Raw genomic sequence first — 22403 nt, 5'->3', positions numbered from 1 at the left:
TACTGGAGTGTTTCTACAAGTGTGTCTTTAAATAAATAATTATATACTTTGATACCAAAGCTCTGGTCAGTGTTTGCTTGTGCTACTGTATTTTGGTACCTATCTTGTATACTCTATATACTGTCTAACTCTTCTTGAGAGAAGTCTGGCTGCTCAGCCACAGCTACCAGATAAATCTGGGTGGTGCAGACTGCTACCAATTGGGTTTACTGCCAACACCTGTAGTCTTAAGCCTTTTGCAGTGGCCCCTAAGGGAACTGCACAGGTTTCTGCCTAACACTCAGCCTCATGGCATCCTGCATTTTTCTGGTGCCAGAAGCCCGCCTCAGAACGAGATCCCTTCAATGGGCTCTAAGAACACAATGGTCCTAGTTCTCAGGAAAGATGTCGGACCTACTTCAGATTCCAGCCAGGGTCTCACAAGATCTTCTGTGGTGGGCCTGCGAGGAAAATGTTCTGAAGGGAGAACCCTTTTTACAGCCATGGTCCGAGATTACAATAGTGATGGATGCCTCACTCACGGGGTGGAGAGCTCACAGCAACTATCTAACAGCGGTTGTTGATCTCCATCGGAGTCCAAACTACACATCAATCTTTTGGAGCTGAGGGCAATCAGACTAGCTCTGAAGACCTTCCTGCCCTTTGTACGGGGAAAGAATGTCCTCATAATGACGGACAACACATTGGCCATTTACTACCTCAATAAGAGAGGTGGTGTAGGGTTCGCTACCACTGTTCAGAGAGGCAATGCAGCTCTGGTACTCTGCAGTTCAAGTAGGGATATTTCTATCGGCAGTTCACCTAGCCGGAGAGGAGAACAAGGCGGCGGACACTTTGAGCAGGCAGCGCACAGTCTCCCACAAGTGGGAACTAGCTCAGGAAGTCCTTCAAGAGATCTTCACCCTTTGGGGAACCCCTCAAGTGCCTCTGTTCGCTACCGGTGTCAACCGGAAGTGCGAACTGTATTGCTCCATGGAATTTCCCTCAAGAGGAGCTCTAGGAGACGCATTTGTGGTGGATTCCTCCAATCCCCGTCATTCCTCATGTGATCAGGAGGTTAAGAACGTTCAGGAAGCCCATGATCCTAATTTCCCAAGATTGGGCCAGGAGGACATGGTACCCAGACCTTCTAGACATGTCCATCTGTCCTCCGATACGTCTTCCACAGAGAGAGGATATTCTCTCGCAGGTTCTCCATCCAGAGGTCAACATTTTTAACCTTCACGCTTGGTTTCTGAAAGCTTCAGATATAAGGATTGGGACCTACCGGATGACATTATGGAGATGTTGCTTTCGGCTACAAGACCAGCAACAAAATCTTTGTGCCGTTGGAAAAAGTTTTGCAACTGGTGCAAGGAAAAGAATGTAGATCCTTTTCAGTGTAAAACACCAGACGTATTGTCTTTTCTTCTATCCTTAGCCAATTTGGGGCTCCAGATTGGTACCATTAAGGGCTATTTGGCGGTGCTGTTCATTTTTAAGTGCTCGTCAGAGGAATGTTCTTATTTCTTAATCCCTTTGGTGACTCAATTCCTGAAAGGACTCACTAATGTGTATCCTCCATCTCCTTTCCAGGTTCCGGTTTGGCACCTAAATCTGGTTTTAATATTCTTAATGTGTGCACCCCTTGACCTCATGCACACGTGTCCTCTAAGGTAATTAACCTTTAAAACCATTTTATTGGATGCTCTCACATAAGCACAGAGAATGAGCGAGTTGCATGCACTGTCTGTAAATCCACCCTTTACAGCCTTCTACAAGGACAAGGTTGTCTTGAAGGTCAAACCTTCATTTTTACCGAAAATCATTTCGGATTTTCATTTGAGCCAGAAAATTGTCCTGCCTTCCTTCTACCCTCCTCCTCACCCTGGTAAGGAGGAGGAAAGACTTCATAGGTTAGATCCTAGAAGAGCAATACTTTTATATTTCAAGAACATCCAAAATACGGTTTGATGATCAGTTGTTCATAGGGTACACAGGACACAAAGTAGGTCAGGCTGTTACCAAACAGACCTTATCTAGGTGGATAATTTTGGCTGTTTCTGAGTGCTACACGCTTGCAGGGTAAGACCCTGCTGAAGGTTTGCGGGCTCATTCCACCAGAGGCATGGCCACATCTACAGCCCTTCAAAGGGGAATATTTGTGACGCTGCAACTTGGTCATCAATACACACGTTTACAAAACGTTATGCTCTGGATGCTTCTCATTCTCAAGCTCTTGCTTTTGGCAAGGCAATACTTTGCTCTGCCCTTTAAAATGTGCAATATATAGAATTCTACACCCTCTTCCAATCATAAACACTGCTTTGGGAGTCTGTCAAAGATGAGGAATACGTCGGAGGACACAATCCATTCACAGAACAAGTTACTTACACATGGTAATATTCTTTTGACTGGATGTTCCTCCAATGTATTCCTCATCGCCCTCCCATCCTACCCCTCTGTAGAATTTCCCATGCTATCAAAGATGCAGATCCACCAAGGTTCAGTACTGTCTTGCCGTATTTATGGGTACCTCTGCTGCATGGGAAGGAGGAAAAAAAGAACTTAGGCCAACAGGTGCGGCGCGTGCTATATATGCTCTGATGACGTCACCCTCGACTGAGGCCTTCGATGGACATCTAATCGATGCACACAGTGCCCTTGGCCGAAAAAGGTTTCTGAGGCAGCTGAAGCTGGACATTACATGTCAAAGATGAGGAATACGTTGGAGGAACATCCAGTCGAAAGAACGTTACCAGGGGTAAGTTACTTGTTCTTCTCAAGCGTGGGTCTGGCATCAGATTCACATGCAAACCATCCCTCCTGCCCCGCTGTGGCTCTTCTTGGTCTTGGTCATACTGCCAGTGTACGTGCTTCCAAATCTGAAGATGGCTGCCAGAGGAGGGGCTTATGAAGAGGGCAGTCATTGACCCAGAGTTCAATGATTGCTTTAGAGGAGAAATAGTTTGTAAGTGAAAGTGAAACTGTTTATTCTTTTACCGAGGATTCCAGGCCTGACTACAGGGAATATTCATGAGCATGAGAATCCATGCCAAACCCATGCTGGAGAACAATAGTTACAGGTAAGTAACTTGTTCCTTATGCACCCCTGGGGAAGAGGGTATGAGGCTGGGCACTGCCGAGCTCTGTAGGAAAGCATACTTTAGCTTATCAAAAGCATTGGCTGCCTCCAGGGGTTGTCTTGTCCTCTCTGCTTTATGACCCTGGGGAGTAGAAGAGTTCTCTCTTCAGGGCCTGATCACTCCCCTTATGTTAAACCCTTTTCTCACAGTGTCAAGTGGATGTGCATTCATCTGGACTTGTGTCCCTCTGATGTCTGGCCTTCTTTGTGTCTATGCCTTTTACTTTATCACCTATTGGGGCCTCTAGTGCCTCTAATCTTTCCTGAAGGGACTTCATGCCCAGAGAAACTGGATCTGTGAGAGTCACTCATCACTCTCTTGAAGTTCAGAGTAAAGTCCCCGTCTTCCTCAGCCGTTTAATCCCCCTGGCTACCTTCCCTCCTGGTGTCCTGACCCTCATTCGGGGGCTATCCCGTTCAAAGGGAATGATGTCTGCGCCCGTGCCCTAAACACAGCAGGCTGTGTATACTCGCACCACTGAGGGAGAAGGTAAGTTGAAGTATCCCAATAAACACTGATCCGTGTACTCTGTTAATGAATACTGTTGCTTACTACTAGCGCATGCTTGTCGCTTGTGCGCTCCTGCATCTGTGCACTGAGCCGTACGGTGTTGCTTCGCATCACGTCCTCTGATGTAAATGCAATGCGAACATGAGGCCGGCACCTAATGCGAGTGCCCCCAATGTGTGCATCGGTGCGTGAGGCGGTGTCCTGAAGTGGGCAGATATTGCCTCGGATCCAGCTCGTGCCCACGTGGATACTCTTCGTGCCTCTGCTCGTCATGCAAATGGCCCGCAGTGGAATTACCCGCTCCAGGCGAGATATGCCCATCGCCTGTTATCCAGAGCACTGCCGAGTACACTTGCAGAAACACACTATTTTCAGACACTCTGCAGAGCACTACTATGCAAATTTAAATGCTTTTATCAAGTGTTTCATGCCATTGTTACGCGCACACCATTCATACATTACTTATCTGCTCGAAGAGCAGCAAAAGAAGTGGAAAGGACTTAGAATGTGACATGATGGGTAGCAGAGCCACGATTGGTGGATATGAAGATGAGGGAAACGGTCCTAAATTATAAAAACGTTTTTTTTAACGATTTAAAAAGACTTCTCTCTAACCGCACAGAGCAGTCTTTCTAAATCTAACTGTCAGCCCCTGCGACGCACACGAGTGCGCGCAGGGGCTGACATGCACGCCAGGACCGGGAAGCGCCGTCGGGGGAGAACGGGTACGTGTTTGTGCTCGTGTGTGTGTTGTGTGATTGTGTGTGTTTGAAGTATGGGGGTATCCTGCATTTGGAGGGAGTCAGCGGGGAGAGGGGCTTGGGGGGGGGGGGGGGGGGCTAAAACACCCATTTGGGAGAAATCCAGCAAGAGGGTGGGGTCGAAAAGAATCCGTCTTTTGGTTAGGCAACCTACAAATATCGAGAAAATTACATGGAACTGAGGGAAACCCCTCCAGGGAGTTAACAATGTGGGAACTTTAGGTTAAATCTCTTGTTGTGTTTTTGTTTGTGTTGAATGAGTTTGTTTAAAAAACAAATTTAAAGTTGCCTGAAGGGTGGCAATAAAGTAGTTAAGGCATAATGCTTGCCTCCAGTCTTCACATAGAGTTACAAACTAAAACACTAGTTAAAAGCAGGCTGCATAGCTCTGGGGGCCCGTCTCAAGAAATAGACACAAATATTGGTTTAAAGCATGGGTGTGTTTTGGAGTTGCTGCTTTTTTAATCTTTATAGTACATATATGACCTCGGCTGTGGTCAAATCAAGAATTGTTTCTCCAATAAATGAGAATCAGCAGAATCGGCATATCCTTCGCATGGGATATGCTGATGATGTTTTGCTCAACACTGTTGGGTTGAAGAGAGCTTTGGAGTGTTGGAGTAATCACAGAAAAAATGTGTTGGTCATAAATCCCCCCAAGACCCGAGGTAATGTATTTCGGCAAAAATAGGCCTCCATTGCTAGCTTAGTCTTTAAGCGAGCAAGTCATAGATATGGTGGATTCTTACCTTTACCTGGGCATTATGATTACTCGACTAAAGGGCGCGATTAAGAGGCACGAATCATGTCTGCACAAAATGACCAGTAAAATTAGCATGATCAAATGATTTGCGAAAAACCATGGTGGCTATAGCCTCCAAAATCTAATAAGGCTATATACATATTCAAAGTATTGTAACTGGTATCCTCTATGGAATGGAAGCCTGTTCTGTTTAATGTTTGATTCAGTATGGCTGGCGAGACTGCATAGAAAAATCCGGCACTCCATTTTAGGCCTTCCCAATTCACTGGCAGTCCAAGGCCTGTGCCTAGAGTTGGGAATCATATCCCTAAGTGTTGTTGCATTAGAGAGAACAATGGTACTTGTGGGGGTTGAGAGAGGGGTAAAATACAGGGAATATCCCATACACACACTATTAGCTCAGGCAATGAAAACTAGTAAGTGTATTATTTTATCTGAAATAATAGAAATGTTTCACAGGCACACCTAGCTCTATTGATCTGGGAACAGGAATTTAAATTGATTAAAAAAAAATAATTGCACAGGAAATGGGGTCATTGCTACAATGTAGTGTACATTGAGAGTGGGAAAAACGTCCCAGAAATGGTTGTTCCAACATACTACCTTCTACAACTTCAGTTATATTTGAAGTTCCTACAGTTTGACGAAAATGTGTGTTTATGACTCTGCTACCTTGTCAAGCAGTATTAGGCACTTGCAATGGGATTGAGCCTGTTGATAATCTCTGCTGTGTATGTAAACTGCCTGGACAGCGGGAAACCATGATTGGTATACTTACTGAGTTTGAAGTACTATACATTCATTGTTTTTACAGAAACGTGATCATAATTTTAAAATGATTAGCACTTTGAAATGTTGTTTACGCTGTTTGTCTGGCACAGATCTCTTCGACTATATTGCCTTACTTAGGCTATACATTTTTATGGAAGAAAAGTTTCTGTATAAGGAACATTTAAAATGTTGTAGTACTTATATTTATGTAAACTGAATTTATTTCATGGTTTTCTCTTAACAGCGTTTAAAGTTTACTTTAATAAACACGCTAATAAAAAAAATAGTTTTCTGAAGCTATTCTCAGAGATGTGTGAATGTGGGAGAGTAAGAACTTTAGTGTTCTCACATGAAGATAACAGTCCCATTTCAAGACGCTTACAGGGAATTGCATGATTGATATGTATGCTTCCAGTGCGTATTTGTTACATTTCATCTTTTTTAAATAATGTCCATGTTTTACATTTTGCAGGTGCTGCAGGACCAAGGTTATTCACAATACATCAGATTGATGCTAGCACTAATAATTTGCCGAAAGCTCATACATGGTGAGGAAAAAACAATGTTGTAGAGAATTTGAACAATGCAGTATCTTGGTTGAACAAGCATAAATCACACAAGCTGTAGCTTTTTGTGGTGTAGTTCTCCTGTGTTTCCAGACCATTTTAAAAAGTCAAAGTATCTTACAGTGCCATACAATAAATGTGAACAATTTAAGTACTGTTCTATCAGTTTCTCTACACAAGCTTTTTTTAGCCAGTAAGGGACTTGGTTTGGCTTTGTTTGAACATGTGAATTCCTACAATACACAATTGTAATATGAATTGAGGAAATCTAGTTGTCTGTAGACAGGAGTGGCCATCCAAAACGTGAAACCTACAGGCTGTAGAAACCGAGACTGGAGAGAACAACAAAGTGTCTTGGACTTGCTGAATTCTTCCAGAAATGCCCTTTGTTGTACTTAAGTAAAGATGGGTGAGGTTGGTAGAATTTGAGAATAAAAACACCTTTGAAGTAGACTGGTACAGAAGAATTTTAGGGGTGTGCTCTCAAACCCTCCACACTAGGTCTTACCTGGGGGTTGAGGGGAGGGCAGGACAATGTTGGCACTAAATTTACTAATCATAGCCAGGCAATAGAGCAAGGGAGTGTACTTTACACCCTATCCCAATGGAGTGGGGGCATGAAACAGAAGTATAGTTGCATCCTCTACTTTTCTGAGTGACCCACCTCTACAGTGTTCAGAATTGCTAGGACACTTCTGCAGTTGTTCCCGTCAATGGCGAACCATAAGTCGCAGGTGCAGTCGCTAAAGGTGACATCAGGCTTGGACCAGGATAGGCGGCAGCTTCAGGCTCCATTCGGACGATTGACAAAACTTTTGGTGCACAGCCCAGGCACCTCCAGGACAGTGTCCACCACAAGCCACATGATGTGAAAAGAATGGCAGGATATGGCAGAGAAGAGTAGTAGAGAGGAAACTAGCAGGTGAGTGTTTGGTGAGGAGAAGAAACAGCTAAAGGAATGCCCCACTGGGTTCAGGAGAAGAGCATAATCGGGAGATCTATTTAGGCCACAAGTAGATGACCTGCAGATTCAGGAGGGCCACAGGTGTAGCTGAGCTGAGCTGTCCTTGCGGGGGCTAGTCCGACCACTGTATGGTCTCAGGACACTTCCTGCATTGTCGGCGGTGGGCTTCTCATGCAGAGTTCAGGACTGGTGGGTCCCTTCTTCCCCATTTTCTCCTTTGGATTAGGCTTGGTTAGGGCAGCATTCTTTTTTGTCTGATACCTAGTGGTTAAGGGTGGTGGTGGGGGGGGGGCATGGTCTGTAGTGTCACCTACAAGACCCAAGTCCTCAAGATTACTACCTCATAGTACCCTCTCTGGGACTCGCCTCTGAACACTTTCAGATATACTAACTGTCCTAACAGTTACTGAGAGAACTACAGGCATTACTGGGAATATTTGGCGGGGACCATCAGCCGGTTTAGTAGGCCTCAGAGGAGCTTGTCAGAAGATCCTCTCAGTTTACCAAGGTAGAATCTATCACTTTCCTACTGGCCCCAGTGCCCCCAATGTCAATAGATTCATTTGCATCAATCTGACACTAAACTTAAAGTAGAACTTTCTATCTATTTTCTGATATAGATGCCTCGTCAATAACTAGTACCCCAGGACCCTCTGGACACTAGAACAACTACTGCTCCAACACCTGTGGGCACCTTTCGTTTGGAAAGAAAGCAAAAATCAGAGTGGACCCCCAAGCTCTTTCCCTTACATCTGGGTGTCCCCTTCACGTGGCAAGTTGCTCAACAGGTTAGATGAGTCCCAATAGACTTAACTTATGGAGACTGATTGTGAACAGACTCCTGTATGGGACCAGAGGTCCCACTACCCTTTCCATGTACATTCTGTGACTTATTTATTCCATTGTTTTTGTTGGCCTTCTGTTTGCTTACCTTTCCCAGACTTCTGGGAGGCCCTTTTATCCTTCTGGGACGCCCTGCAGGACCATTGCTAACAATGTATGGTCTAGCTCCTTGGTCACCTAGCTACTACAGGGGTCCAAGAACTAAAATGTGTTCCTCCATAAACAAATTATCATGGCTTCAAAAATAGTTACCTAATGGCCAACCACCCACTCAGATTCTTAAAGAAGTCATTCACATAGGTCTTAATGTAGTCCTTTACATAGCTTACCCATGTTACATAGTCCTTATCTTTGTAGTCATTGAACCTCAAGTATTGGGGACATTTATTCCCACACTTGGAGTAGTTCCTTCAATTTGCTGTAGGCCTTTGTAGCATTCAATTCCAAAATTGCACTGCAACCACTCTGGAGGAGTCTACTGATCAACCAAGCAATCTGATCAGGGTCACTCCTTGCACCTCACAAGCAAACCCAAATCTGCTAACCATTCTACATCATTTCCATCATACACATTTGTCAATCTTGTCAATCCTTGGGGACCCTGGGATGTGTAGATTCATTGCCATTACTGAGCATCCAGTCGGTTTAGGCAAATCTGATTGCCTTTTGTAGCTCTATGAAGCAATCAGTCTTGGAGGCAGTGATGGAGGGGATTGGAGAAGATCCCCCACCCCCTGGGAGATGATTTGCAGGTACACTATCACTAAGCAATGCACCAGTATAATGTTTCTCCTCAGTGGGGAGGCCCACATTCCTGGATCCCAGGTGATCCAGGAGTTTGTGGACTAGATCACCTTTTTGCAGTAAAGGTAGTCCATCGAGAGGCCACCAGGGGGCGCACAGGCAATGGCTGCCTGATTGCGGAGTTCCCGCTCGAGCCGGGCCTTCATCTGGGGATTGGGCCCCCCCGACCGAGCACACCGAAGGAAGGCGCACCTGGCACCCCCGTGACGCCCCCACGCGAAGGAGCGGGCTTCCAGCTCCACGAGGAACCGGAGTTCGGGAGCCGCAGGAGCGCGATGCCACAGACGGCCCGCCCGGCGGCCACAGAAGTGGGGAAGGCGGCGGCGACGGATCGCGCCCCCACAGGCCCCGGGGGTGCGGAGCGAGCACTGGTGGAGGGACGCTCCCCGGAGGGGGACTGGTGGCGCCACCCCCCCTCTTCTCACACGGAGGGATAAGCTGACCCTCCAGCCCGGTCCCGAGTCCCCCGGGCCCCGCAAGAGGAGAGGCACGCACAGGGTTCGGCGCCCGGGGGGCGGAGGACCGCGCCATCACAGAGGAGGCTGCGAGGAGGAGGCCGCGAGGACGACCCATTTCCTCCCCCCCCCCCCCCCGGTCCCGGGGGTGGGAGGAGAGTGCAGGGGGACGGCCCCCCCCCACCCAACCGCAAATAAAAGAATCTTGCATCACCACAGCGCCTCGGACAAGAGGCGGAACAGCCCGCCCGCCGCGGGGTGAAGGACATCGACACAGCGCAGGCCTACCCAGCGCACAGGCCTACCCCTGAAGCCCACAGGGAGCACACAGGTCCGACCAGGACCCCACCTCGATCCCGCACAGTGCCCCGAGGACAAGACAGGGCCAAGCCCAGCTGCACAGCCGAGGACCCCCCGGGAGTCGACAGCAACTCAACGGCCGAGGTGAGAGGCCCCCGCCGGCGGTCGGTGGGGCGTGTGCCCGCCTGGAGGGCCACCCCATCTCCATTGGGAGTCACATCTACAGGGACCACCCAATTCTGGACATACTGCGCAGCCGGGCGGAGGAATAGGAGGGAGAGTGGGGTCTCACCCATCGCTTCTTACTGCAAGTGGAGGCCCCCGTGCTAACCCGTGGGGCGCACGCCCGCCTGCATTCTGCCAGGACCTAACTAACCAAGGAGGTTGACCGGGGAGCACGGCCCCCACCGAGACCCGGTGGGGCGTGTGCCCGCCCGGAGACCTCCCCCCGCTCGCCGGGCCAGACTGAGGGGCTGCCCCAACCTCAATCAGTACCAGAACCCACGCCACGGAGGCCCTCAACGACTCGACCCCTGACCAGTGCAGCATAACATCAGGGGCCGCGGGGCCGAGACCCACCAAGCAGCGGGGGAACGATGGGCACCCTAACCCCGAAGGGAGATCCCACGATCACACCACCCAGGAGACCAGTGCTCACCTCTGGCGCCCCGTACCATCGCACCCCCGGTCCACTCTGAACTCACAGACTGCCCGCGACCTAGGTGAGAGGCCCGCATCCTCAGTTGGCGGGGCGAGTGCCCACCTGGCGGGCCGCCCCCGCTCCCCCGGCGGGCGACAACCCATTAACTACAAACCCCACTGGTGCGACGCATTATGGACTGATCCCGGGGTGGCGCGGCCCCCCCCTGGGGCCCTCGGGACTGCGGTGGGGCTCGCGGCAAGGGAATAACGACACCCCATGAGTTGGAAGAAGGCCCTACAATCGTTTCGCTTCCAAGAAGCAGCAAACACGACCGAGGCTCCCGCTGTCTCCGGAGCCATGGCCCACACGGAATCCGCAGGCCAACCCACAATGACGATGGAAAAAGGCTTCGCCTCCATCCTTCAGGAGATCAGAGAAATGAGATCCGACATCGCCCAGAAGTTCGAGAAGCTGGACCAGAGGGTAGACAAAATAGAGGACAGAGTCCTACAAGTGGAAAACTATCAATCATCCTCCACATCTCAGGAAATCCAATTTGGCACGCAGCTGGCTGCCTTGGAGAAGAGGGACGAGGAGAGAGCCAGGATTATGGACGACTATGAAAATAGGGAAAGGCGTAACAACCTAAGGTTCTTTGGGATCCCGGAGACGGAAGGCGAGACGGAGAGAGAGCTGACTCGAGCGGTGAGAGACATCATCACCCTCCTGTTTGCCGAAGAAATGACGGAACTCACGTTTGACCGGGTGCACAGGGCTGGGGGAAGAGCGGGGGGCCCCAGAACGGTCCTGGCCCGCTTCCACTATTACACAGAGAAAGCCAAGGTTCAGCAGGCTGCGAGGAAAGCGGGGGAGATAACCTACAACGGCGCTCGGATCGCCATTTTTCAAGATCTCTCAGCCTACACCCTAGCCAAACGGAGGATGTGCCGCCCTCTGACTCAACAACTGAAAGAGAAGGGTGTCCGGTACAGATGGGGATATCCCTTCTCCCTGTCCTTTGAATATTCAGGCCAACGCACAACGCTGGTGACTGAGGAAGACATCAAGTGCGCTATCCAAGACTACATGGGTGAGCCTCCCCCCCCGGAGGGAACCAGTGGGCCCGGAGGCGCTCAGGGGGAGCACCCCCGGACAGCCCAACCCCAGGAGGAGAAAAACCAGCGCGAGGAAGTTCAAGAAATTAAACACACCACCAACATCAAGGGAGGAAGACCGGGCCGACTCGGAGGGGTGACACTAGCGACCCCTCGGAGATCATTGGGTCTAGATAACAGGAAGACATTGGGGATACCCGGATTGCTGCTCCCCCTCGAACTGCAAGTATAAGGGGACTTAGGGGGTTCACAATGCTGGGTACCGAGAGATGCATCAACCAAGGTCTGGGAGAGATTCCAAACTGAGAGGATTAGGGGAGCAACGAGATGGGGGAAGGGGGGGGGCTCACGGTAGAGAGCTTAGGATAGGATACCCGGCCGAGAGGAACCGGCTGGTGGCCCAGCCAACAATCCAGAAATGGAAGAACTACATAGCTGGACGCCAGGGAGGAGGGTGAGGGTTTGCTTACGAGTTGGGGGTTTGAGGGCGGGGAATGCGTGGGGGGGGGAATGTTGGGGAATTGGTTCAAAGAGGTCCAAACAAGAAATCACAGTAAGCAGGGAGGGAGCGTCTATGCAACACCTGTGACCAAAGGGAAAGGCGACAATGACCATGGCTGACGGCCGACCTGCCCTAGGGGTGGGAACCCTGAATGTGCGGGGCTTGAACACCCCCACGAAAAGATCCCTAATCAGCAGGGAGTTTAAGAGGGCTAAGTTGGACTTACTCTTCGTACAGGAAACTCACTGGGCGAGGGGGAGGGAGCCCAAGCTGCGGGGAGGGGGAATTGAGGAGACATTCTATGCATCCCACAAGGGAAAGAAAAGAGGGGTCGCAATTCTGATCGCTATGGGGACGGGCTTCAAGAAAGACTCCATCCTAAGGGACCCCGAAGGCCGCTACCTCTTCGTACGAGGCTCCCTACAGGGATCGCCCATTACCCTGGCGGTCGTATATGCCCCGAATGAAGGCCAGGCCCAATTCTGGGAGGGAGTGGGGGGGAAAGGCTGAAAACCTTCGTCCAAGGCCCACTGGTGGTGGGAGGCGACTTCAATATGGTCCTTGACCCATCCAGAGATAGACAGCGGGTGGGTGCACCAAATCCCAGACCAGCAGGTGACGCCATGTCACGCAGCTTCCAAAGGGTGAATGGCGACCTGAACTTGGTGGACACGTTACCCCCCCCCGAGTGGGGTCCCCCGCGTTCTCATACTACTCCTCCACCCATAAAGCCTTCTCCAGAATAGATTATATCCTTGCGGACGAGGTACTCCGACCACACATAGCGGGTTACAGAATAGACCCCGTCCCATGGTCGGACCACGACTTGGTCAGGGTCACACTGGCAGGGGACTGGTGCAGAGAAAAGAGGGGACGCTGGAGATGTAACGACGCCATACTGAGAGACGAGGTCCATGCCAGACTATTCTGGAAGGCATCACAGAGTTCTTCGAGCTCAACGACAACGGGGAGGTGGGCACACACACCCTCTGGGACGCCTTCAAGGCGACACTAAGAGGGACGCTCATAAAAATTGGTTCCCGACAGAAGAGGGAAAGGGAGACCCAGGAGAGGATACTGAGGGAAAAAATAGCGCACCTCCAACTGAGGGGCTCCCAGGCCCAAACCCTAGAGCGAGACCGCGTGGCCTCCCTGGAGGACTACAGGCTCCAATTGAAAGACCTACTCCTCCATAAAACGGAGAAAAACCTCCAAATGGTCAAACAGAAATACTATGAGAAGGGGGGCAGAGCGGATAGGATCCTGGCCTGGAAATTGAGAGAGGTCCAGAGGAGCAGAATGGTAAAGGGAGTGAGGGACAGCGAGGGTACATTGGGCTATAGCATCCCCCACATGAGCGAAGCCTTCCGTAAATACTATGAGACACTATATGCCTCCGAATATGACGGCGGCGATGCCCATATCGAGGAGTTTCTCGACTCCATACAGATACCCTCCCTCGGGACCAGGCAGAGGGGCTGGAAGGCCGGGTGACCGAGGAGGAGGTGGAGAAGGCGATCAGTGGGATGAGGGTGGGGACTTCCCCGGGGGAAGATGGCTTCTCGGTGTACTTCTATATTCCGATCCACCCTGTCGCCATACTTGGCAAAAGTTTTCAATTCAGTATTGGAGGGGTGTACTCTCCCCAACTCCATGATGGGAGCCATTATAGTGGTCCTTCCCATGGAAGGTAAAGACCCGAGGGAGTGCTCATCCTACCGACCCATATCATTGCTTAACATCGACGTCAAAATCTTGGCCAAGGTGGTGGGTAGGCGGATGGAGGGGATAATGCAGAAGCTAGTCCACGGGGACCAGGTGGGTTTCATTAGGGGCAGACAGGGACCGGATAATATCCGCAAAACGATAGACTTGATTCACTTCGCCCAAAACTCAAATCTCGAGGCATGCATCCTGTCCCTGGACTCCGAAAAAGCGTTCGATAGAGTAGAATGGCGATACATGACCCTCCTCCTCCAATGAATGGGCTTTGGGACGCACATCCTGAGCTGGGTTGCCGCCCTCTATAGATCCCCCACTGCTAGCGTCCAGGTGAACGGAGTGCTGTCGGAATCCTTCCCTCTTACCCGAGGGACTAGACAGGGCTGCCCTCTTTCCCCCCTTTTGTATATCCTCACGATGGAGGCTTTGGCCATAGCGATTAGGTCCCACCCAGACATCAGGGGTATTAGAAGGGGAGAGGTGGAATTCAAGCTGTCCCTGTTTGCGGACTATATCCTAGCATACCTAGTGGACCCGGGCGCTTCGATCCCTCCCCTCTTGTCCCTGGTTAGCTCCTTCGGAAGGTTCTCGGGACTGAAAATAAACACCACCAAATCTGTCCTCCTCCCGATGCGCATGGCAGACCCGGTACTGGACCCCCTGACTAGGTTCCATGGGATAGCGGTGGGTAAGAACACCATAAAGTACCTGGGGGTTCTCCTCACTAGGGACTTAAAAAAACTGGGGTCTTCCAACTACGAGCACATGCTAACCGAGATCGCCTCTGACTTGAGGAGATGGGGAGGAATGATCCTCTCATGGTACGGCCGGATGACTGCAGCCAAAATGAATATACTGCCTCGGCTCTTATACCTCTTCACAGCCCTCCCTACCTGGGTACCCGCTCAAACATTTATAGACCTACACAAGGGGGTCAGGGACTTCATATGGCAGGGGAAAACCCCGCGGATAGGCAGGGCCACCTTGACGCTCCCGAGAGAGGAGGGGGGTTTCGGGTTCCCAGATTTTCAATTGTATTACCACGCAGCACAACTGAGGGTCCTCCTAGAACACATGAAGGAAAACTTGCAGACATATTGGTCATACCTAGAGGACATGGACGTCCACCCCCTAAAAGTCTGCGACCTCTTGTGGGCCCCTCGCAAGTCTATCCCGAAACAAGCACTGTCCCACCCGACCCTGGGTGTCCTTTGGGACATTTGGAGGGAATGTCCCCGGACAGCGCACCTTTCCTCGTGGCCGTCCCCCATGTCCTCCCTGTGGGGTCCCCCCCTGAAAGTGGGCAGCAGAGGGTATAGACATTCCCAGAGTTGGTCTGATGCGGGACTGGAATGGGTGGGCCAGCTGTTCAGGGAAGGAGAATTCTTGAGATATGAGGACCTCCGCGAGGGACTGGGAGGTGGGACCCTATCCATCTTCGAATACCTCTGTCTCAAGGGCATCCTCAACGACCCTGCTTGGGGCCCTAACCTGCGGAGACAACTAACTCCCTTCGAGAAATTCCTCGACTCAGCAACCTCCAGAAAGGGGGCGGTCTCCAGTTTATACACTATCTTGAACACCCATGACCTCCAGACTAGGCGAGGTTTCCGTGTTTTTTGGAACGATCTGGCGGGGGAGGAGATATCAGAGGACGCCTGGGCTCGCACATTCAGGATATCGTTTCATGGCAATCTTTTCACCTCGGACATGGAACACAACTTTAAAATCCTGCAGGGGTGGCACAGGGACCCGGCTAAACTCTCGAAAATGTTCTCTGGGGTATCACCCGAATGCCCGAGGGGTTGTGGTCAGAGAGGAACTAGAGGTCACATGTGGTGGCTATGCCCGAAGGTACAGACCTATTGGGAGTCGGTGAGAGACTGGTTGGCAGAGGTCACGGAAGACCCTCTGCCCCTCAACCCGCTGACCATGTTGCTGAGCCTCCCCCCGGAGGAAGCGGAAATACATCGTTACCCAAGGATGTGGGAAACTATGTTGAGAGCAGGCAGAGTGGCCCTAGCCCAGAGGTGTAAGAGCCCGGAAACACCTTCCAAAGAAGACTGGACTAAAAAACTTAAGAACATGTTCCTGATGGACAAACTGACTGCCTTGGTGAACAAGGATTCATGCTCATTCCTCGCGGAATGGTATGGGGTCCAGCAGACATGGGGATGGGATGTCCACTAGCTCCGAAATCGTGCCCCCGGATGGTCAGGGCGTGACCACCGGTATGAAGGACAATATCCAAATGAGGGGTCCCCTCGACCTGGGTCGATATCGGCTTCAAGCCAGTAACTGAATGGGTCACATGTTGCGGCGCTTCAAAAATCCAGGAAAAGATGCGAAAGTTTGGTCTCTTTACTGTTGTTATTGTTTGGGGCGGTCTCGGAGGGGGGGTTGGAGGGGTGGGTTATGTAGGGGGGGATGGGGGCTTTAGTTAGGCCCCATTTTCTGTTTCTATTTTTGAAAAATGCTAATAAAACCAAAGTTTAAAAAACAAAAGGTAGTCCATCAATGTGGGAGGACTCAGAGTGGCCAGTCCTGTTAGTTAACACAAGGGAAGAGTGTGCACTAAGGTAGACTTCAGGAACTACAGGTTTGATAGTGTAAAGGTGCAGTTAACCACACATAACGCATTCAAATATGAGTTGAAACAGAAGTACAAAAAAATACTTAACACACTAAGCAGATAAAATGGAAGAAAAGCATGGGCCAACACAGCACACTTTTATATACACATATATAAACATGGTTGCTATACTGTGTAAACTCGCACAGTGTAATTTAGTCCAGTCTAGGGTGGTCCCAATGAACAACATGCTTCCAATGAGGCCCACAAAAGGAATAAGTGGGATTATAGGGGCACTGTTAAAATCAATGAAACCATAGAAACTGGAAACAGTAAACAATAATGCATTTAACACAATAACCATATACCCTGTCTTATACTTCTAAGGCACATATAGCGTTAGCAGTTCATCCCCATCAGGTAAGTAGGCCTAGTGCCTCTACAGAGTCAATGTTCCAGGTAAGTATCTGAGGGTGAGATGGTTGTCTTGAAAGTCCCCTCAGAACAAGCTTTGGCAATGCCAATAGGTTGGTTGAAGTTGCACCTTTGAAGTTAATAGGTAAGTAACAATTGTAGGTGTGCATTGTCAATCCCACCAAACTAGGGGTTACCCAGACAGTGGTATCCTTGGCTAGAACTTTACTGATTAGAGCCAGGCAAGAGACGGGTAGGGAGTTGCCTTTACGCCCATACAATCCCTACCAGGCTATGTGGAGGGAACTCAAACGCATTTGTACGCTTGTGCCACTTGCTCTGGTTTTCTGAGTGCCCTCCCTCCAACCCCACCCCCCCTCCCAGGGTACTCCAAATTGCAGTATGCATGTATGTCTGCCATTGGTCCAACCGAGGTCCGGAGGTTGCAGGTGCATTGGCCTGAACTGGTGTCTGGATTGGATCTGGCTAGGCGGCAGTTCCTGGCCATGTTAGGACGGTTCTGGCATTCTACTATCGGAAAGCCCATGCACTTTGGCACAGAAGCCAACACACAGGTCACATGGCTTAAGGGCCCTTCAAGACACCGCAGAGCTGAGTAGCAGCAAAGAAACTCATGTCAGGGAGTAGCAGTCGAGATTTGTGGTGAGGCGAAAGAAAAAGCTCCAGGAAGGCTTCTCTTTGTGCAGGTGAGCAGCCACAGCTGGAGAGCTGGTCTTAGGCCACAAGTCAATGACCTTCGAAGCCCCACCCAGTGCAGCACAATGCACTTGCAGAGGCTGGTCTAATCCATAGAATAGTCCAGGGATACTTCAGACATCTTCTAGTGGTGGGCTTCTAATGGATTGTGTCTTCCCACAGATTTCTCAGCTTCAATATATTCCTACAGCAGCAAACTACAGAAATGTTTTGCCACCAGGGGGCACTGTGTGGTTATGCATCAAGGTTCGTTGGCACCTCAACATCTGAAGCGGATGCAACCTCAATGTTGGTATAGCCTGCCTGGTGCTCCACGGCCTCAGTTCTTTTTTCCTGCATGCTCCGCACACTCATGGAACATTTCGCACCTCAGAAAAACAAATTGGAAGTACTCAAAACAAATTACTCCTACGTCCCGTCTACTTTCCTCCATCCTGTATGGGCATCCCTCACGCCCCAGTCCTCTTTTTGGCATCGATCGGAACGGACCGCTACCACCAGCGCCCCTGGGTGAGGCCTCAAGCCTCATAATTCCACGCGCTTTTCCCGAAATCTTTTCTTTTTCTTTGTGCCCTAGTTTGTCCCTGGCGCATGTCGGCTTCAACAGGCTTTAGCAGGTGCCCATTGTGCGACTGTTCTTCCCCACAGCAGACCCGCATGCACTCTGTCTCCGGTGCCTTGGTGAAGATCACGGATGGGACGGGTGCTCCGCATGCAACACCATCACGCCCATGTCGCCTAAACACTGGCTTGCGTGTTGGAGAGAGCTGTTCAACAAGACTCCTCCACAGAACATCAAGGACTACGTCCAGAGGAAGACAAAGAAGGTAGGTGCCTTATTTTCCAAAGAACCAAGCCGAGGCGACTCCTTCCTGGGGAAGCCCTCAGGCGGGAGCGGTCAATCGGCTCTTGCACCTCCTCAGGGAGCACCAAGGCTCACGCAGCTACCGGCCTCACAGTTGAGGGGTCTAAGGGCCCTACCGGTTTCAGAGCCGAGGGGCCTGTAAGCTCTTGATTTTGATTTTGGTTATTTATATCGCGCTCCAAGACAGACTCAACTGTATCCAGGCGCAGATGGTCACAGTTGCTAAATGCAAAAGTAAAGCTGAACATCATGATGATTGCATGTTAAAACTGCCTATTTAAACAAGTGGGTTTTCAGCACCTTTCTAAACTGGCCCAATGACTGGCACGCTGTGATTTCCAATGGGAGTTGATTCCAGAGTTTATGTCCAAATCCCCTCTGGAGACCAGTTTGGAGCGTGGAACAACCAACAATAGTTTATCTCCAGAACGTAGGTCTCTGGTCGGATGATACGAATGGACCTTTGCACTAAGATAGTCTGTGACTAGCCCATTCAGACACTTGTGCATCAAGCAGGCAACTTTAAACTTAATTCTATCTTCAACCAGCAACCAATCAAGGGATCTGCAAAGAGAAGATACATGATCCCTCTTCCTCAGATGTCTAATCGATCTGATTGCTGCATTCTGTGCTTTCTGGAGTCTAGATAACTGCTATGCTGGGATGCCTGCCATCAAATTGTTACAGTAGTCGAGGTGGGATGTGTCATCGCTCCCATTACCACTGCTTGGTCTTCTGCAGGTAAGAAGGGAAGGACATTCCTAAGCACCTGCAAGGAATAATACACCGCCTTCACCTTGGCTCCTACCTGGGCTTCACTGCTTAGGTTCTCCTGCAAAACACAGACTAGACTTTTAATTTTCTTGGCGCACGTGGCTCTGGGAAAAGATGTCCACAAACTCAATACCAAACTAAGTATTGAGATAATTTGCGTGTATATCTCTGGCACGCTAACTGTAAATTACCAAGTTAACAATTCTGACAATTATTGCACATTAACAGTATTTCATCCCTTGATTGTACGAGAATTATGTTAAAAGCAGTTAATTTATAAGCTCTACCACTACCGGGCCTTGACCTGATAGCGGGTCCTTACTTGAGGAGGCGCCTATACGCATGGCCAGCACTACCGGCCAGAAGGCCGAGGGCGCACAGCCTATCGGGTATACACCTGAGGTGCAGGGCGGGGCAGAGCCGGTGCAGCCAGGCATGCAGGCCGAGCCTGGGAACACGCCAGCTACGGGTCCACGTGCTCAAAGCACAGACAAAATGGCGGCGGCATGAGACAAGATGTCCGCCACTCCCGATCCTCATAGGTGGGAACCCACACAGGCTGGTGCGGAGGCCAGCTAACCAGGAAATCAACAGAGAAGCTTTACTCCAAGGGCAGGCTGGGTACCACTGACACCCGTCACCTGGACCACGTCATACCCCAACATCTCGGGTTCAGGTACAGTGACCCCATGTGTGGACAATGGCCGGGGAGGCAGCTAGCGCTCAGCCAGCCTGCGAGGGCAGGTTTTCCGACAAATTAATGTGTCTCATGATGTCTCCACAAATTGGCTCTCTTCTCAGGAGCATTATCAAGCACATGTTGCCTCCAGCTTTGCTCGCGCAACACAGCCCATGCTCCCGCCTCCAGCTCCGCCTCCGCAGCAGCCCGTTCCTGAGGCTCCGGTAGCCCTGGTGCAGGTGCAAACCCACACAATGGAAGCACCTCCAAAGGATGCTGGTATCAACCCCCCCACCCTCAGGCAGAGGACCAGCAAAGACCATGAGGAGGAGCAGGACACACCTTCCACGACAGGATTGCTGGCCTGTTGGAATACCTGGGCATCCCTCAGCATCAGGGGGGAGGCAAGGTCGGGCGTCCCCCTGTAGAAGGATCTGCAGGCTTTGGCCAAGAAGGGGTGGCTCAAGCCACACTCCACGCAACCAGTTGACAAAAAACTGGATGCTGAGTTCAGACAGGCCGAGGGGGACAACATGCTACTCTCAACACACCCGCAAACATCTGACATCGCTGCAACATCCATGTATGCCATGCCCCAGGCTCCCTCGTCTAGTACGGCCACGGCAGCCCTCTTAAACAAAGAAAAGACTTTTGAATCATACGGCAAGAAGGTCTACCCAATGCTGGTCTACATCTCAGGAAGGCCAAAGCAGACCCCATCCTGGCTGCGGCTAATTGACGCCTGTGGAAGGAAATCACAGACTTCCTGCCTGACATCCCTAAGGACAAGCAAGCTGCATTGAAAGTGGGCCTAGCTGAGGCAAAACTCATGGCAGAGGACATTATGGAGGCCACATCGACACAGCTAATAGAGCGATCTGTTTGGCAACGGACATGATGCACATGGCCTGGCTGAAGGCTACCAGGTTCAACCCGGATGTCCAGGGTAGTATACTGGCACCCCTTCGAAGGGGGTGATTGATCTCTTCCACTCCACAACTGATGTGAAGAGATGGACAAGAAGAAGAGCAGCTCTCAGACAGCCAAGTCGCTGGCGATTCTTACAAAGCCAGCAGCAAAGCCTTTCTCACAGGCTCAGTCCGGCTCAGACAAGGGGTGATCTTTTGGCTCTTTCCACAGGTTCCAGGACCGCAAAGCCAGGCAGCCTGACCGGTTTCCCGGTCAGCACAGGTGAAAACAAAACAAAGCCTCAAATAAGTGGTTCTTGCAGTCCCCAACTCCCACTCATCAATCTCTGACCAGAAGAAACAATGACAATTCTTTTCAGGTCCACAGTACCCCTGTTGGGGGCAGGCTGGCCCTGCACAGTCAGGCGTGGCGGCCGAAGTTCGCGGATGCATGAGTCATCTCAGTTGTTCCCTGGGGCTTCTGGTTAACACTTCTTTTTCCTCGCCCGAGTTCTCAGTACACCATCACTCCTAGCAGAGATTTGCTCCCTTGTAGGAGAGCGAGGAGGGCCGCACACCCCCAGCAGGGCCAGGGCCTTTGCTCCCGCATCTTTGCTATTCAAAGGAGAACCAGGCAGGCCTGCGAGTGGTGTTGGATTTGTCTTTCCTGAACCTTTACCTACCCCTGCATAAGTTCAAGGTGGTGATGCCAGCACTCATAGCCGAGACACTGTGTGGGAGAGAGGGGACGTGCACCCTGGACCTGAAAGACGTGTATCTCCGCGTTCCTATTGTGCAGCCTCACCGTGCCTTCCTGGGGTTCCGGGTCATGGGCCTGCATTTCCAGTACAAGGTCCTGCCCTTCGGGCTAAACTCTGCTCTGAGAGTCTTCCAGAGGCTCATGAATGCGGTGGCAGCTCTCCTCAGGCCAGAGGGGCTGCATGTCTATCCATACCTCGACGACTTGATAGTCTGGGCCTTGTCGCCAGACTAGGTTCGAGCCTGAGCGGACAGCCTGGAGTTTTCAGTCAACTACCAGAAATCTCGGCTCACTCCTACACAAACGCTAGTGTTTCTGGGCCTGTTGTGGGACACACAGCAGCAGAGGTTATTCCCCACCGGGGACAAGGTTACAGCGATTCAGACTGCTGTCTCCCATTTCTGCAGCAGGTCATTTACCACGGCCTTGTGGTATCAACACCTACTGGGCGTTTTGGCAGCATTCCTCCTGGCGGTCCCGTACACCAGAGACTGCTTGAGGAGGATTCAGCTGCATTTTGAGGATTGCTGGGATCAGCAATCGGGCCACCAAGGGGCCCAGGTCTCCATCCTGCAACGTTTGGACCACGATCTCAAATGGTGGCAACAGGAGGAAAACATCTTGGTGGGCAGGCCGTTCCGTCCACCTCCACCTCCCCCTCCTCATAGAGTACACCATTACCACAGACTCCTCCCTCCCTTGGTGGGGAGCCACTCTGGGAACGCACTTGGTGCATGGGGTCCTGGACCCACACCGACTGGCAGAATCACATCAACTGGCTGGAATTTATGGCAATATGGTTGGCCCTCAAGTCCTTTCTCCCGACCATCAAGAGCAGGTCAGTGTGCTTCCAGACAGACTACACAACCT

The 22403-nt window shown here is 50.9% G+C and overlaps 1 protein-coding gene across 1 annotated transcript in view; it reads left to right on the top strand.

Moving 5' to 3' along the window:
- The window catches only part of SMURF2 (SMAD specific E3 ubiquitin protein ligase 2), a 1271870-nt gene that overhangs the window by 1205988 nt on the left and 43479 nt on the right, over positions 1–22403 (top strand). The window contains exon 18 of the mRNA XM_069655016.1: positions 6403–6478. Within this exon, the coding sequence (XP_069511117.1) occupies positions 6403–6478 (76 nt within the window). The remainder of the gene's footprint in view (positions 1–6402; positions 6479–22403) is intronic.

The sequence above is a fragment of the Ambystoma mexicanum genome, chromosome 3q (genome assembly GCF_040938575.1).
Source record: "Ambystoma mexicanum isolate Mex_15411 chromosome 3q, UKY_AmexF1_1, whole genome shotgun sequence".
In the NCBI taxonomy this organism is placed as follows: domain Eukaryota; kingdom Metazoa; phylum Chordata; class Amphibia; order Caudata; family Ambystomatidae; genus Ambystoma; species Ambystoma mexicanum.
This window is presented reverse-complemented; position numbering and strand designations above follow the sequence as displayed.